At 34.9% G+C, this 18636-nt stretch overlaps 1 protein-coding gene across 10 annotated transcripts in view; it reads left to right on the top strand.

The window, feature by feature from the left end:
• The window catches only part of CEP170 (centrosomal protein 170), a 126716-nt gene that overhangs the window by 32726 nt on the left and 75354 nt on the right, over window positions 1-18636 (top strand). For all 10 annotated transcript variants that reach the window (XM_074385405.1, XM_074385408.1, XM_074385407.1 and 7 more), the window contains exons 3-4: window positions 1893-1982; window positions 10466-10547. In XM_074385405.1, the coding sequence (XP_074241506.1) occupies window positions 1893-1982; window positions 10466-10547 (172 nt within the window). The remainder of the gene's footprint in view (window positions 1-1892; window positions 1983-10465; window positions 10548-18636) is intronic.

The raw sequence follows: 18636 nt of genomic DNA, 5'->3' as shown, positions 1-18636 counted from the left end.
TATTGTTCTCTTATGTCTTCAGTGTGCTCTGTCTTTTGCTGTAGGTGTTTATGTACCATTGGTATTCACCATGAAGAAGTGGAGGGCAAGGTACATTTTTTTCCCTTGAATTTCAGTCCATTGTCCAAACTGCCCTTTTTCTGTGTACTCTTTTCCTCTGAGAGAGATTATCTGTCAGGATCCACTCAGTATTTATTGAGAGCCTACATGTACTTGAAATCTCACTTACAACGTTTAGAGATTTATCCTTAGACTAGATCAACTTGATAAATCGACAATATGGTGAAATTATTTTGCTGAGTGGTGCTATGTTGCTTCTTACCAACTTAAGAACTGAATTTTGTATTTCATTAGTTTAATCAGAAGAACCAAAAATTAAAACAATGAAAGCAAAAATGAATTTTAAATAATTTTTAGATTTAATGCAGGAGTTTTTAAAAATCTCAAGTTGGTCCACACTCAAGTCTCTAGCAATTAATCACTTCACCTTTAAGTTGTCCTACCAGTGGCTGTTTCTAGCAGTGGCATTTGCACCTGGCAAGCTGTGATTCTCTCTGTGTTTGTTTCTCTCTCTACTTTTCAGGGTGGTAGTTTGCCTTGTGACCTCAAGTTGCTAATAAAACTAAGATGGGTTTTTGGTTTTCAGTTTGTTAACACTTTTCTTATTATGAAGATGGGAATGATGACTTCCAGATTCTTTCCATGTTGGACCAGAAACTGGAAGTCATGTCTGTTCACCATTTTTTATGCTTCCTTTGCTTTTAGTATACCAGGGTTCATACAGTAACCCTGTAATACATGGCAGTCAAGTTCAGATTCTTTGGTTCACAGACTGTTTCTTCTGTGACTGTAATGATACTTCCTTTTAATACCAATTCCTTTGGATACCAGACTTACAGTTACTCTTTCAGGTGCTTCTATCTGCAGATAACTCACTAAGCTCGGTGGGGGCCGGGGGAGGGGAGAGAGCATGCGCGCACTTTAAAAGAAACTTAAAAGCAATTTTCAAAAACCACAGTTTGCCATTAAAATACCTTTTTTGACTTCCAGTCCCCTTCCCTCTTAGAGCTGTCTCATGCATTCTAGTTCTAGAACCCATATTTTAAGTGAAGATAATTTTGTTCCAAAACATATCATATTGTGTACCTTTTCCTCTAAATCTTTGGACTCTTTAAATAGTTTATGCTCATTCTTAGTTTTGAAAGAAGAAAATCCTAAAAGATAAGTATTTTTTTAACAATAAGATCTATAAAACATTGTAAAATTATAATTCACACGATTTCTCTATAACAATTTTAAATTTAAAAACTTAAGCTAAGGCTGGGTATGGTGACTCACGCCTATAATCCCAGCACTTTGGGAGGCTGAGGTGGGCGGATCACGAGGTCAGGAGTTTGAGACCAGCCTGGCCAATGTGGTGAAACCCATCTCTACTAAAAATACAAAAAATTAGCCAGGAGTGATGGCGCACACTTGTAGTCTCAGCTACTCAGGAGGCTGAGGCAGAAGAATTCCTTAAACCCAGGAGATGGAGGTTGCAGTGAACTGAGATCATGCCACTGCACTCCAGACTGGGTGACAGAGCGAGACTCTTGTCTAAAAAAAAAGAAAAAAAAAATTAATACATTCAGCAAAGTCAGCTAATGTAAATTTCTCAATAGTAGAACTTTAAAATTTGACTGCTTTCCTCTTTAGGGAGTGATACTAAATTTTTGTTGTATTGTAACACTGTTTTAATCTCACTTAATCCACATTTACTTCAATATTTCCCTGTGTTTACTGTATTATTAATATTAGGTATCTAGTTAAAATGTGATTGGTATTTATTTTATTATTTTTTGTATTAACTTAAAAAAATTTTTTGTATTAACTTAAAAAAAAATTCCTTTCAGTCTCGTAGTGTGGATAAGCAACATGCTGTGATCAACTATGATGCCTCTACGGATGAACATTTAGTCAAAGATTTGGGCAGCCTAAATGGAGTAAGTTCAGAGTTTATTTTTTTTGTCTTGTTTGAACATTTGTTTAATATTGTTTATTTTATTTTTTTAAAAAAATTTTCACAAGTAGTACCAGTCCAAGCATTTGTTTAATATCATAAGAAGAAAAATCAGCTTACATTTCCTACCTATATTTCCTTTTTATTTAATTTGTATTTTACTTTTAAATGCTTATTAGGTACATAGCACTTTCGGAACCATCCAATAAAATATGAAACTAGCCCATATTTCAACAAAGAAACTGTAGAAGGAGTACATACGTGGAATCCGGAAAGTGGTTGTCATTGTTTGTGATGGCTAGAAAAGACTTCTTTAAGGATTTGAAACCTAAGCTTGACTTCACTGTATAGCTAGAATTTATATGAGGAAAAACAGTAAAAATTCATGGCAGTGAGAATGCAAAAAAGTACTCTCAGGGACAGAGAAGTAATGGTTAACTTTAGAAAATAAAAATGGAGCCTGGCACAGTGGCTCGTGCATGTAATCCCAGCACTTTGTGAGGCTGAGGCAGGTGGGTCACATGAGGCCAGGAGTTCAAGACCAGCCTGGCCAACATGGTGAAACCCCATCTCTGCTAAAAATACAAAAATTAGCCAGGCTGGTGCGCATGTAGTTCCAGCTACTCAGGAGGCTGAGGCAGGAGAATCACTTGAACCTGGGAGGCAGAGGTTACAGTAAGCCAAGAGTGTACCATTGCCCTCCAGCCTGGGTGACAGAGTGAGACTGTGTCTCAAAAAAAAAAAAGAATGGAAAGATGGAAAGGTGCCAGAGAGTAGACAGCTCTCTCAGCTAGGGTAAAAAGGTAAAACACAACCGTTTGCCTTAACAAGTATAGTACATTATCTAAATGCCAGTGTTCATTATTCTTGGAATTCATACATTGACTGTATTTTTCTGTAACTGCTGTGAATTTTTTCTTATTTCTTCATTTGGTCTTTCTGCATTTGCCATAATATAAGTAGCCACAAACTAAAAAGAATGCTAAAGTTCTGTATTATTTATCTTATTTCAGTTTTTTCATTTTCTTAACAGTTCTGCTAACACAAGCAAGTAGTGTTGTTCATATCTGTGCTGTTGAAATTCTTAAAATGAATTCAACAGAAATAAGTGTATCCCAACTGCTTCAAACTAGTAATACTTTTTACATATACATCAAACATTATATCCAAGAACATGCAGAAATTTGGCAAATACAGTAATATATATTTTTTTTTGTTTACCGATTCTGAATTGGTCTGCTACTGAAGGACTTTTGTGTTTATTCTTTAAGTATAAATTTTTTGTAGGCATGTTTTCCTGTTGGTTTTATTCAAGCCTTTTTTTTCTTTTTTATTCAAGTGCATAGAATTACGTCTGCATTCTTCATGTTTGCCCTGAAAATCCTCACATTGGCTTATCCGCCTTTCCAGACTGATGCTCCATCACTGCACTTTCCCTTGCTCTTCTTCCAGAACAGTAGTCTCCTGCTCTACTGTCTCTTTTTTCAAATAATTTAGAATTTCTTCAGTTTACTATTTCTCCCATCTCCCTTGCCATTTATAAAAGTTTTACATGTTTTTTAAAGTAAAGCTCAAATTCTACTTCTCTTTGAAGGGTGAAGAAGAGGCCCATTTATGAATTTTAACCTCCTGATGTTAACATGTTGAAAGGATTAAAATAAACAGAGATGGGAAAATAGATAGAAACTATTGTAACGTTAGGCATGAATGTTACCAGTTTTGCTTCTCAACTCCTGTTTGCTAGAATTTCTCTCTTCCTTCTCCACACTCATAAGCCTTCGTGTGCTTTATCAGCCTGGTATTAAATCTACTTTTACAACTCTGTAGCTCTGCTGAATTTTGAACTCCTGAATAAGTTCATGTGCCTTCTGTTTATGTGACCACGGTGCCTAGCAGAGGGCTCTGCACAGTCCATGAACCTAGTAAATCTTTTTTGAGTGGAATTGAATTAATTTTCTACTTGAAGAATTTATAGTGAGGAATTTTAACTTCTGTATGTGGAATATTTTAACAATTTTATATTGTCTTCAAGTCCAGAAAGTTTCATCTTGACAACAGATTAACAGTGGTAGTCTGTATTACGTTATCGTTTTGGAAAATAATAAGTGGGAATTACATCAGCATTTTTGTCTTTTGAAAGACTATGATCAAGTATGAAAATTATTTGTTGGTTCCAAAAATAATCAGGTGAAATATGAATGATGTTTCTCTAGGTTGGTCTTTCTTATAATTTGATCACACTGAATAATATTATGAAAGATCCTAAGTCATGGAGAGAAACATCTGCATTTTGAACTTGAAATCAGGCCCTGGGTTTGTAACCTGGGACAAATCACTTAATCTCTCTGAAATTCAGTTTCCTCATATATACTGTCCCCTAAAGTGTGTGAACATGTAATGAGGCGAAGTCTGTGAAAGTAAAGACGCAGTGCAGAATCTTGCTTTAGCAATTAAATAATGAAATGATAATTCCTGCTCTGTAGTGTTGTTATGAGGATTAAATGTAACAGTACATATGAGTGTGTGCTTAGTATAGAACTTTAAAGGATTACATAAATGATAAATATACATTATACAAATGACAGCCTAAGAAACATGCCACAAAGCTCTTTAGCAGCCAAAACATGTCAGAAACTACCAACTGCCATGCGTTTTAGACGTAAGAGAACTTGTAGACTGTTACTCACAGCCTGTGTATTCTTATGCTCCATATTATTCTAGAACTTTAAGCATCATTTTGAAGGTAGGGGGACATTACGAAGCCAGCTTTGATGTCACCTGAGACAAGTCACCTGAGTTCTCTATTCCTCATTTTTTAAGAAATAGAAATAATAAAATGGTACTCACAGATCGTGTTGTAAAGATATAAATAAGCTAATAATTTTAAACGCAACAGTACATACTAAGCATTCAGTAAATGTAAGTTATTTTTATTATGGTAAGAAAAGCAGCAAAGACAATTTTAGCACCCTGTAGCCTACATACTTTTCAAAGAATTCACTGTTACTTTTTAGAAAAATCCCTTACCAACTAAATCCAACTTAAAAATGATCATTTCTACTCCTGTCTTCTTTCACCCTACCCCAGAATACACTCCCAAGGGACCTAGAGCTGCAGTTTATGGAATTGCCGCCAGAAATGAGACTGTTGTGCCTGAGAAGGCTGCAGTTGGCTTTGTTGCTGATATTTTAATGGTCCATTTTCCTGCAAGCCCATTGAAGGTTCTCTTTCCTTGGGAACCCATTTGCCTTCAGTTCCTCCTGCCTCCTCCATTAGAGCACTTGCCCCTCTGGTAGCCACCATGGCCTCTGCCCCACCACTCCTGTGCCATTCCAACCCTGCCATTTGCTCCTGGACTGCCCCCACAACAATCTGTGTTCCAGCTACACTGTGTCCCCTTTGCACACTAGAGTTCCTGCCAGCATCAGACCTGTGTGGCATCGAGTAGAGAATGGTCATCACTAAAGGTTGAAAGGAAAGGCTAGGGAAGAAGGGGAGGCTTTTGTAGCTGGCAGAGAGATTGAGGTGATTGTGCCCTGTCCAGTTTCCCGGATCATCAATATAATGTATGCTGCCTATATGATTTTATGCTATCAATTATGTTATTTAGTTGTATGTAAATTAAATCGGTATTTATCTAAGTTTGGTTTGCTTCTGTGGGGTTAGTGGTTTGAGTAGAGGATTTGGGGAGCTAATTTAGCTTGGAGACCTAATCTTTCTTGATTTGGAACACTCATAGGATTTGTAGTTCAAAGACCGGAGTTCAAATCCCAACATTACCACTTCCGGACTCCAAGATCTTGATGATTTCTTCATTCTCTTTGCCTCATTTTCCTCACTACCAGGTAGAGGTGTGATCAAATGGCACTGACAAGGAAATAAAACTCATTTTTTCCATATCTAAGTTATTACAATTTGATCTAGTTCAAGTGATTTTTCCTCTTGCTCTTTGAAATTTTCTCTTTTCCATTGGTAATTTTAGACCTTCAGAAGACTATTTTCTCACAGATGTTTTCACTTGCATGTTTGTGAGCTAAAACTTTGTGTCTGGCTCATATTTACTAAGCCTTTTTAGACTTCAGGGAATAGTTCAGTCATAAATGGCAGCATGTTAAAATTATGTTTCTTGATCTCTGAAAATGCCTAGTACACATGTTCAACACACAACAGGTGCTTAATACTTATAAGAGAGTTAGGCAGTCTTAAATGGTTCTTCTAGGTCATCATAGGCCTTTTGAATAAATATGGTATTTTAGGTTATTAGACAGTTTCAAATAAAATTGGCTCAAAATTGTAGCACTTACCTTCAATACTTTATCTAGTTGTTGATCTTTTGCATACCAGACATCAGTAAATTAACATTTTCTTTCATTCTTTTTCATTTTCCTCAGCTCTCTGATTATAATCATGCATCCCATAATTGCAGATCCCATATACCACAGTGCTCACATAAGATTATAATTGAGTTGAAAAATTCCTATCTGTGTTACAATTGCATGCAATACTCAGTATAGCAACAATGCTGTATAGATTTGTAGCCTTTAGGAACAATAGGCTATACAATATAGCCCAGGTGTGTAGTAGGCTGTGCCATCTAGGTTTGTGTAAATACTGTACACTCTAATGTTTGTACAGTGAAATAAATCGCTTAATGATGCATTCTCAGAATGTTTCCCCATTGTTAAGCAAGGCATGACTGTATCCTCCATATACTTTGGTAAACTCAAAACATAAATTTTAAAACACTATGAAATCTTCATTTTGGAACTGAACCTGAAGAGTGTGTAAGTCTCTGAAGCCTTTGAATTTTCTTTATATTACCATTTCAACCTTTCTGTAAAACATATTGGAAGCTTGTGATTTAAGGTTACTAATAAATCTTCCTAAATTATAATCTAGAGTTTTAATGATATTCCACTATCTCCATATATATGCTTATAATTAAGATTGTAACTTTTCCTAATTTCTTTTGTAGACTTAAAACTGTTATTTTATGGCATATTACAAAGAGCTATTTATGCGTAGACATTTGAGAGTATTATAACCTAATCCCTTTATGTATTTTACTGTAACTTTCTCACCATGGAAGGGCAGTCTTCTCAAATAAGCTGTTATGGCCATCTTAAATGTAATAAAATAGAAGATGATAAAAATGGAATTAAAAAGGAAAGAATAATGTAATTTTTAAAATTTCAATTTATCAAAGAAAAATTTGTTGGGTGTTTATTTGATGTCTGCATAGGCAATTAAGCATAGCCTTTGTTCCGTGTTCTATAAATCTAGCAAATTCTAGGCCTTTAACTCTTTAGTATGCCAGGAAAGATAGTTACCACCATTTGCCATCTGTATCCAGTGTACACTTTTTTAAAAAAACATACATTTTATGTATATATATAATACATGTATTTGTACAGATAACTGACAAAAGTAAGAATAAAAAGGTAATTAATAACAACTTGAAATTTTAATAATAAATTAGACATGATAAACTCAAATTTTTATTCCATGTTTTTCTGGTGTTTGAAGGTATATACTACCCAAAATGGGCAATGCTGTTTGAGTGCGACTAACTGCTCATCGGTTGACATGTATTCACCTGGAACATGTATCCATCTTATAAATGTTGATTCCAGAGCTCAAGTACTGTGTGTCTTTAGTTGGTTCTAGTGTATTATTTCTGGTTCTTCTTGTTCTTGCATGGTCAAAACAGTGTTTTAAAAACTTTACCAGCTTATAATTTTGTTAAGAGGTTGGCCATCTTTTCTTCCTCTATAACTGCAAAGCACTTGTTATTTTTAGATTTATAAACAATAATTAGAAAATAAATCCAGGGCCGGGCGCAGTGGCTCAAGCCTGTAATCCCAGCACTTTGGGAGGCCAAGGCGGGTGGATCACAAGGTCAAGAGATCGAGACCATCCCGGTCAACATGGTGAAACCCCGTCTCTACTAAAAATACAAAAAATTAGCTGGGCATGGTGGCGCGTGCCTGTAATCCCAGCTACTCAGGAGGCTGAGGCAGGAGAATTGCCTGAACCCAGGAGGCAGAGGTTGCAGTGAGCCGAGATCGCGCCATTGCACTCCAGCCTGGGTAACAGGAGCAAAACTCTGTCTCAAAAAAAAAGAAAGGAAAAAAAAAGAAAAGAAATCTAATCATTTTATTTCTGCATCATCTCTTTCCTTCTGGTCATCTTTGTATAGACACTTGTGTTGAGAATATGTCGCTTACAAACTATATCAAATAAGTATTGGAACACAGATGTAAAAAAAAAAAAGAACACTACCAACATTTTTGTAAAATACAACACTTTTTTAAAAATGAGGCTGGCCTTGGTGACTTATGCCTGTAATCCCAGCACTTTGGGAGGCCAACACAATTCAAGACCAGCCTGGACAACATAGACCCCATCTACAAAAAATTCCAAAATTAGCAGGGTGCGGTGGCATGTGCCTCTAGTCCCAGCTACCAAGGAGGCTGATGTGGGAAAATCACCTGAGCCTGGGAGGTCGAGGCTGCAGAAAGAGATGTGGTCCATGCCACTGCACTCCATCCTGGGTGACAGAGCAAAACCCTGTCTCAAAACCCCCGAAAACAAAACCCCCAAAGTCCCCATGAAACCCCAAATCATTCAGATTCTTTTTGAAAAATACTGCATGATTCTTATTGAATGACTAACTGGGTGAAAATTTCTTTTTTCCATGGAAACATTCTTCTCATTGATTCTTGCATTAGGAAAAAAAGTGTCTATGACCGTCTTCATCTGAAGACATGTAGTCTAATAATTTGCTTATGCTATCAGTTTTATCGTCATCATAGTCTAGAATGTCACTTTCTTTTGTATTTATCTTATAATTATGAAATGTCTTCCTGTTTTCTTCTCTTTGTCTTTGTGAATATTAGATCAGAAATTCTGAATTTGCAGCTGTGCTCTTTAATAGGTGAAAAAAGAAACCCCAAAATGTATACTTTATCTCCAGATAATCTTTTATATCTTCTTGGGAAGATGATGAATATTTTGGCCACTGCAGTAAGATAACTAAAGAATGCTGAGATAGTGATTTATTTCACTATTGCATCATCCTTCTAGGTCTGTGCTTTTCACAATAGCCAATAGCCATGTGTGCCTGTTGAGCACTTGAAATGTGGACTAGTCTAAATTTTAAAGACATTGTACAAAAAAAAAAAAAAGAATGTAAAGTATCTTGTTAATTTTTATATTGATAATATATTGAAATGGTACTATTTTGGATATATTGGGTGAAATTTATAATATATTATTAAAACTAATTTCACATCTATCTTGTTTCCTTTTTTATGTGCCCACTGGAAAATACAATTTAGCCAGGCATGGTGGGTCACACCTGTAATCCCAGCATTTTGAGAGGCCAAAGTGGGCATATCATTTGAACCCAAGAGTTTGAGATCAGCTTGGGCAACACAGGGAGAACCTGTCTCTACAAAAAATACATAAAAATTAGCTGGGCATGGTGGCATGCACCTGTAGTTCCAGCTACTCAGGAGGCTGAGATAGGAAAATCACCTGAGCCCTGGAAATCAAGGCTGCAGTGCACCGTGATGACACCACTGTGACCTTGTCTCAAAAAGGAAAGAAAGAGAGAGAGAAAAGGAAGGAAGGAAGGAAGGAGGGAAGGAAGGAAGGAGGGAAGGAAAGAAGTAGAAAAGGAAAAGGAGGGGAGGGGAGAGGAGGGGAAGGGGAAGGGGAAAGGAGAGGAGGAAGGAAGGAGGAAAGGAAAATAAATATAATATTAGATGTGGCCTACAATATTTTTTGTTGGTTATTGCTGTTCTGTCATTCTGTTATTCTTTTGTCTTATTTGTCTTATTATTTGGGTCACTTTTAGCATTGTTAGAAATAATTGATGAGTAAAAATGAAATAGTTACTAGGATGATAAAATAGCAGAAAAATAAGATCATTGAAACCTTATATCCCAGATTCATAAAGGAATCCAAAGGACCCATATGACAATTGCAAAATAAAATCAGTTTTATTCTCTTTTCTTAAAGTAAAATTTCTTCTTCTTCTTTATAATAATTCCAAAAATAAAAGTAATGAAATGTCAATCCTTACATATAGCCAGAATTTCTCAGAAAGCTAAAATTGGGTCCTGTGAACTCTGATGGTATATTAACAGTTAAATATTTCTCCCTTAACGATTTGCCAGCTTCAGATTAAGAGCTTTTCTTGGCACCATTTTTAAGAACTATTCTAAGTGCCAAAATTATCTTGGCAGCACTGGGTTCTTTGTGTGTTACCAGTAATAGAGATAAAAGGCTTAGCATACAATTATTTTTCAGCCTATAGGCTGTATGGCGCATCTTATGATACTCAGGCTGTAGTAGCCACCATGTGATATGTACTTTTAAGCGTCAGATTTGAGAATTTGCTTATCTGAAATGTAAGAATACTTCATATGTAACCTAACATCTCTTGTTTCTTTCTTGTAGACTTTTGTGAATGATGTAAGGATTCCGGAACAGACTTATATCACCTTGAAACTTGAAGATAAGCTGAGATTTGGATATGATATCCTTAAATGATTTTGTGTACTTATTAAATTTATTCAAATATATTTACTCTGATGGAAATTAACATTTTTGAAACATAATTTACAATATGGATATGCCTTATTGGGTGCCCTCCTATACTAAAATACATGTTTAAAAATAGTACATATATATTTTTAGTTATTACGCCTTTTGCTATAAATAATCCTGGAAAAGTTGGTGGACTCAGCGTTTTTTGTTTTTTTTTTCCCTCTCTCTCTATTTATATAGTTTCAGCAGCAGTCTCCCTGAAGTGCTGTTGCATATATAATTTGAGCATCAAAGAATGTAACTGGGGAGAGGACAAGGGAATGTTTAATTTTAGTCCAGCCTAGGGATTGCTTTCAGGTGGAGCATGATGCACATCAGCCTTCTGGGATGAATGTAAGAATTTAAACCTGCTTTTCCTTCCATCCCTGCCATTACTGTTTTAGGCATCACAGCTATGTTGCCTACTTAATTCAAACTTTTCAATATCCTGTGTCTTCTAAGACCTATACTCCCTGATTAATCTACATGATGCATTTAATGTGTATTTAAAATTCTTATGTTTAAAATTAGAAATCTAATAACTGAACAGGGACATGACTATTAAACTCCATGGGGTAGTGTAAAGAATCACTAGTGAAGGGAAGGAGCATGATTGCAGAAGAATAAAAACATTCCTATTCATAATGGGCAAGAAGCTTTGTAGAAAGAACTTATTTACATTTAATTAAAATACAGCTATTCCACTATGCTGAATGTTTTGAGTTTTAGTTTTTTTGAATTACTACCTTCATCATGACTTTGGTAATAAAGAATGTATTAAACATAGCAATTTGGATGGACTTTTGTCACTGTAGCAGAAAAAGTGTAGTCTCAGGGAAATAGAGTTGTTGCTCAAAGTAAATGTATTAACACTATAAAATTGTTCCTTGAAATTTACGAAAAGTAGGCTGGGTGTGGTGGCTCATGCCTGTAATCCCAGCCCTTTGAGAGACTGAGGCAGGCAGATCATGAAGTCAGGAGTTTAAGACTAGCCTGACCAACATGGTGAAGTCCCATAACTACTAAAAATACAAAAAAGTTAGCCAGGCATGGTGGTGGGTGCCTGTAGTCCCAGCTACTCAAGAGACCGAAGCAGGAGAATGGCTTGAACCCAGGAAGTGGAGGTTGCAGTGAGCCGAGGTCACACCACTGCACTCCAGCGTGGGCAACAGAGTGAGACTCTGTCTCAAAAAAAAAAAAAAATTATGAAAAATAATAAAATTTTTAAATTTTAAATCTAGAATTAAATAAAAGTTTTGTAGCATACCTTATAATGTTCACACTTGTAGAGCCAAAGGATTATACAAAAAGCCAAACAATTAAATAGTAATACTTGCATGTATTTTAAGTCTTTTTAAAAAATATGCTTCATGTGAAATAAATAAGAATTAGCATTAAAGCCTTAATGAACAGGTGTCATTTTCTACCAGCATAAGTTTCATCAAGAACAAATACAAATATATTTTGAATTTAGGTACCAACTTTAATCCATTTGGCATCAACTGTTTCAAATCATGAGAAAATAGTAGGAAATTCAAGTTTTAATAAAACTCTGTAAAGTTAACTTTGAATTTTATATCAAGAAGAAACTGTTGAGGAAGAAACCTCATGCTTTTATAGATAGTATACTAATTTCTTAATAGCAAACTGACATTTTTCTCTTAGGTACCAGCTCATAATATGTCTGTCTAAAATTGTTGGGACAAACGTTTTGTCCCAAAGACTTTCTCAGAGTTGTACACTTAGTGTTGAGCCATAACTACTGTCTGGATGCCCAGAGGACACTTACATAATTTTATTACTTTAAAATAGCATCTGTTATACTGGCAGAAATTATATTATATATGTAATTTTAAAGGCAGATTTTATATGTTTACTTGTTTCTTTATTTAGCTATACTAGATTAAAGGCATTTTTGTACTTTATTCTAATTAAAATTAATAGGCAATCTATAAACTGCTATACTTTGCAGTGGAAAACTATTTTAATTAAAATGCTACAGCAGGCCAGGCGTGGTGGCTCACGCCTATAATACCAGCACTTTGGGAGGCTGAAGCGGGTGAATCACCTGAGGTCAAGAGTTCAAGATCAGCCTGGCTAACATGATGAAACCCCATCTCTACCAAAAAAAATACAAAAATTAGCCGGGCCTGGTGGCAGGTGCCTGTAATCCCAGCTGCTCTGGAGGCTGAGGCAAGGAGAATTGCTTCAATCTGAGATGTGGTGGTTGCAGTGAGCCGAGATTGCACCACTGCACTCCAGTCTGGGCGACAGAGAGAGACTCTGTCTCAAATAAATAAAAAAAAAATGCTACAGCAATAGAAGGAGCAAACATGGATTGAGACTAGGATTAGGCAACATAATTTATCTACCAGCAGTCTTTTTTTCTAACTGGAAAAATAAGTGAATTAGAAAAGCACATACTCAGTGAAATACACACATTTTTAAAATGACAGTAAACTCATGAGTAGTATTAAAATGCTGCAGTAATCAAGAAAAATTTCAGAAAGTGGTAATAAATCTTCAGGTAGCCAAAAATGCGGCTGATAAGGAACTCTGAGTTTATTCATTTCCTAATTATTTATTAAATGTGTCCTTTGTGTCAGGCACAGTCCCAGTGGTTTGGGGAATATAATTGTGAATAAAATAGATCATAATCACTGTCCTCCTGTAGTTTATATTTTAATGGGTTTGAAGGGACTGACAGCACATACAAGAAGTGAGGGTATTACAGGTTGCTAAGTTCTTTGGAAAAAAGTGTGACAGGGGAGGCAGAGAGCTAGTGTTGGTAAAAGGAAAGTTAGAATTTTACAAAGAATATTCACGAAGACCTCACTGAGAAGCCAGCACTGGGACAAAAGTGTGGAGGAAGTAAAGAAGGTAGCCATATGGATATGTGGAGAAATAGTCCCGCAAACAGATGAGACTGTAGTGCAAAGGACTTGAAGCAGAGACAAGTTTGACATACTGGAGGAATGGCATTTAAAAGCCAGTGTGGTTGGAGCCAGCAAAGAACGTGACTATGTTAGGGGTCAGAATGTATCAGTCCTTGTAGGATATTATAAGATTTTGACTTTTATTCTGAGTGAAGTGGGTAGTCTTTGGAGGGTTTTTTTAATCAGACAGGTGATAAATGACATGACTGAAAAGATCCTCTGGCTACTCTTGTTCAAAGAAAACTAAGGGTGGAGTGGGCAGGGGTATAAAAAGGGAGACCAGTGAGGAGGCTATTGCAGTAGTTCAGGTGAACAATAAAGGAGGTTTGGCTTAGGGTGATTTATCTGGAGGTAATGAGAAATGGAAGGATTCTGTGTGTATTTTGTAGATGGAGCCAAGAAAATTTTCTGATTAGATTGGATGTAAAGTAAAAGAGTCAAGGATGAACCAGAATTTAGGCCTAAGCAGTATGATAAAGGAAGGCAGCATTAACTGGTAGAGAATTCTATAGGTAGAATTTTTGTGGAGAAAATAGGAAGAATCGTCTCAAAATACCAGCTTTATGCTCAACCAAGTTTTCACAATTTTTCTGTTTTCTATTTGATTTATGTTTATTATTTCTTTTCTTCTAGGTAGAAGCTGAGGTCATACAGTTGAGACCTTTCTTTTCTAATACTGATATTTAGAGCTATAAATTTTTCCCTAATTACTACTATAGTGTTTCAGATTTCCCTTTCAATTTCTTCTTTGAGTCATAGATTATTATAAGTTTGTTTAGTTTCTAAATATTTGGGGAGTTTTCCAGAGATATTTTTGCTACTGATTTCTGATTCCATTTTGCTCAGAGAACATACTTTGTATGTCTCAAATCCTTTTGAATTTATTGAGACTTGTTCTATGGCCCAGAATATGTTCTATCTTGGTAAATGTTCCATATGTACTTAAAAAGGATATGCATTCTGCTATTTAGGGGTTGGAGTGTTCTATAAATGTTAGTTAGGCCAAGTTGACTTGGTGGTGGTGTTCAGGTCTGCTGTATTTTACTGATTTATTGTCTTCTTACTCTTTCAATTATTAAGAAAGGTATTGAATCTCAGGCAGTAATTACAGGTTAGCCTCCTCCTCCATGCAGAACTTTTTCTTCACATGTCATTTGCAGCACTTTTTTTTTTTTTTAATACTAACTGATATTTATTCATTTTTATTTTTGACTTTTTTAAAATTATACTCTAATTTTGGGGTACATGTGCAGAATATGCAAGCTTGTATAAATAACTGGGATTATTATGTTCTCTTGGTGAATTATTATTCTCTATCATTATGAAATGACCTACTTTATTCACACTAAGAGTCTTTGCTCTGAAATCTGGTTTGTCTTAATATTATAGTTGTTCCAGCTTTCTTTTGTCTATTTATATTTTTTTAACTTTTACTCTGTTTGTCTTTACATATAAAGTAGGCAGCATATAGTTTTTTTTTAATCTGATGTGGTAATTTGTGCCTTTATTTGGGGATTTAGGCCACTCACATTTAATGTGATAATTGATGTGGTTAGGTTTAAATGTATCATTTGAATTTTGTGTTCTGTTTTATGTTTTCTTTTTCTCCACTTCTGATTTCATTTGAGTTATTTGAATTTTTTTATTATTTCCTTTTATCTCTTTTGTTGTCTTATGAGCAATTTTTGTTGTTGTTGTTTTAGTGGTAGCTTTAGGACTTACAGTGTCTTTAATTTGAAGTTTGATCCTCAAGTGACATACCACTTTACATATTGTATGAGAACATTACAACAGTATACTTTTTTCTCTCCTAACCTTTGTGCTATGATGTCATGTGTTTTTATTTTTATGTGTCACAACCCCCGTACTATATTGTGTCAGTAAAAAATCAATTGTCATTTAAAGAGGTTGCTCTTCTCTCAGAGATCATTGTCTTTTGTTGCCTGATGCTGATTGTCTTGTAAAACATTGTTGCATGTGTTTTACCCATCCCTTAGTTGTTTAATGTCGGAGAATAAATCCAATTCTTTTTACTCCATCTTATCCAGAAGATTGATAAGTTCATTTAGGGGAGTTGAATGTAAAGTTGAATCCAGGGATGAAGTAGAAGCTAAAGACATGAATGTGGGGATTTATATTATATAAATAATATTTAAAACCATAAGACTGAATGAGGTCATTAAGGGAATTAATACAGATTGATGAGAAGTTCAAGGACTGACACCTGGTACATTCTGGTATTAAGCGATGGGTGAGATTAGAAACCAGTAAAAGAGACTAAGAAGAAACCACTGTTGTGCTAGGAGGAAAATCAGAGTGTAGTATGGTTTCCACATTTAGTGGGAAATCATTTAAACATTACTTAAGTATCTTGAATCTCAAGATCCACCCCCCTCATCATTTTAATCATATAAATGATCATAAGTAAGAACCCAGTACCTTTTATTTTAAAATTGTGATTTATATATTTTCCAAAAGAAGTTGTATTTTACTGCGTAATGGCCCACAAAATGATTGGATTAGTAATATTAGGAACAAGGTTGAAAAAAATTCGAACACATCATGTCATAGCATCTAAAACTATAATTAATCTGTACTTCCATTTGGTGGGCTGTCACCACCAAACTGCTAAATATGATCAAGGGGATGCTAAAAGGCATAATGGCTGTGAAAATGATCAAGGGGAAGTTAAATGTAAGTAAAAATTAAGAACTTTCATTCAGAGAAGTTAAGATTTTTCCTTATTTATGTGGTATCCATAACAAAACATGAACATATTAATACTATTAACATTTCAAAACTAGAGGACATTTCTCAAAGCTTAAAAGAACTAAATTTAAAAAATCAATAGAAATGAACTTTTTTGGATAAAAGAATGAAGTGATAGAGAAGTTTAAATCAGTTTTTTGGAAACTATGTTTTTAAAGAACAGAGTCTTCCACAAGTTGGAAAGATAGTCATCTCCTAAAATAAAATGATACATTTTTCTGAAGGTATAGGCAAAATTAAGCAAATAGATAAAATTTTCCCCTTGAAAGTTTCCTGCTATTAACTTTCTTTTAAACCCTTATTATTTCCTAGGCCCTACCGTGCTAATACTCTGTGAACTCTAATTTAGCATAATTGTATGTTTTATTATCAATTATTGTTAAATGAGGGAAATTTTTCATATTTTTAATGCAAAAGAAGCGTTTTTTGGGTAACCTTAAGGATTTCTTGGGATAGTCTTATTACATATTTTTTTAAATCCCATGTATAAAATATATTAATTTTGAAAAATGTGTTTTTCCAGTCATTCCTTGTATAAAATAATTTTATTCAAGTATTCTTATTTATCTGACATGATTTTTGAAAGAAATGTTTACAGTGTTATCTCGCCTTTCATATTTTAGATCATACCCCTCGGAATAACTAACACTTAAAAATTTTGCTCTGTTTTTAATCTTGTCATTAAAATAAAAGTGTGGGAAGAACTGTATCTAAGCACACATTACTAGTATGCAGGTGAGTTTCCACCTGTAACTTTTAGTTAAACATTTCTTGAATAAATTGACTTAAGTCAATACAGTGGGATGACTTAGAATAGAAATCATAGTCTTACATAAAGAAGTGGGGAATAACCTATTAAAGTATGATATTTAATAAGCAAGAATTCAAACTTCTTATCACTTACTGATACCATAAGTGATTGTACCTCAGTTTGTCATTTTTCTTTATTAGCAAGTTAAAAATAGCTATATAGGTCTGCATCACTAAGAAGGTGGTATAGCCTCGGAGGTCAGAGCTGGGGCGAGCAGTCTCCAAATCTCACAGTTAGCCAGAGTTCTCAGATGAATTAATCACCCAAACAAGAGACTTCTGGAGGTCTTCTTCATTTTCACACACACAAACCTTTTTGGGAGGTAAAATGTTTGAACCTGAGAAGGATAGCTCTCTCAAGCTCTCCATAACCTGAAGCATGTCCAGGTTTAAAGAGGATACCCCAGACTAGCCGCCTTCAGGCACTCCCAAGAGGCAAGCCTGAAGCACCAGAAAACCCTCACAACAGGTTAAAATCACTTGTGTTTTCCATTGAAAAATGGTAATGACTTTCAATTTTTAATGCTTTTTTTCATTGAAAAAGGAACGCTGTGAATCTTCTCTAGCTGTTTCTGAGTCTTGGGGTAAAACAAAGTTATTAGACATTATTATTATTATATTTAAAGCAAAGTTTGTACCATCATATTGCTTCATGGAACTCACATCTGTAACAGATAAAAAGCAGTTTTCAGAAAAGAATGAAAAACTTCAGTAATATCTGCAGTAGTTGAGCCAATGTCAAGTGAGCACATACAGTGTGAGCCAATATGAAGCTTTATATAAACATATATATGCATTTATATGTTTATATAAAATTCGTAATATATAAATATGTGAATATATGTATACTTAGGAAATTCTAGGTTTTTTCTTATAGCTTAATCACATTTTTTTGTCTTTTTAAAAATTTCAATAGCTTTAGGTGTACAAGTGATTTTTTTTGGATACATGGATAAATTGTACAGAGGCAAAGTCTGAAATTTTAGTGCCCCCACCATCTGGGTAGCGTACATCGTACCCTAATAAGTAGTTTTTCATCCCTCATCCCCCTTCCTATTTCCCAACTTCTGAGTATCCAATATCCATTATACCACTCTGTATGTCTTTGTGTACCACAGCTTAGGCCCAACTTGGAAGTGAGAACATATGGTATTTGGGTTTTGATCTGAGTTACATTTCTTGGAATAATAGCCTTCAGTTCCATACAAGTTGCTGCAAAAGACACTTTCATTCTTTTTTATGGTTGAGTAGTATTCCATGTTGTATGTATACCATATTTTCTTAATCTGCTTATCAGTTGATGGGCATTTAGGTTGATTCCATATGTTTGCAATTTAGACATTATCTTTTATTAAATATACTTAGTTATGATATATGATTTCCATATGTACCAGCAAATATATACCAGCATATGAATGTGATAAAAAGGAAAATTTTAATATTTCAAAGCTATAGGAAAAAGCAGTGTCGATTAATAGGAGAGCCCTGGCCTGGGATTCACTTGACTAGACTCTTGTTTTGGTTTCT

The sequence above is a fragment of the Saimiri boliviensis genome, chromosome 14, assembly GCF_048565385.1.
Source record: "Saimiri boliviensis isolate mSaiBol1 chromosome 14, mSaiBol1.pri, whole genome shotgun sequence".
Taxonomy (NCBI): domain Eukaryota; kingdom Metazoa; phylum Chordata; class Mammalia; order Primates; family Cebidae; genus Saimiri; species Saimiri boliviensis.
This window is presented reverse-complemented; position numbering and strand designations above follow the sequence as displayed.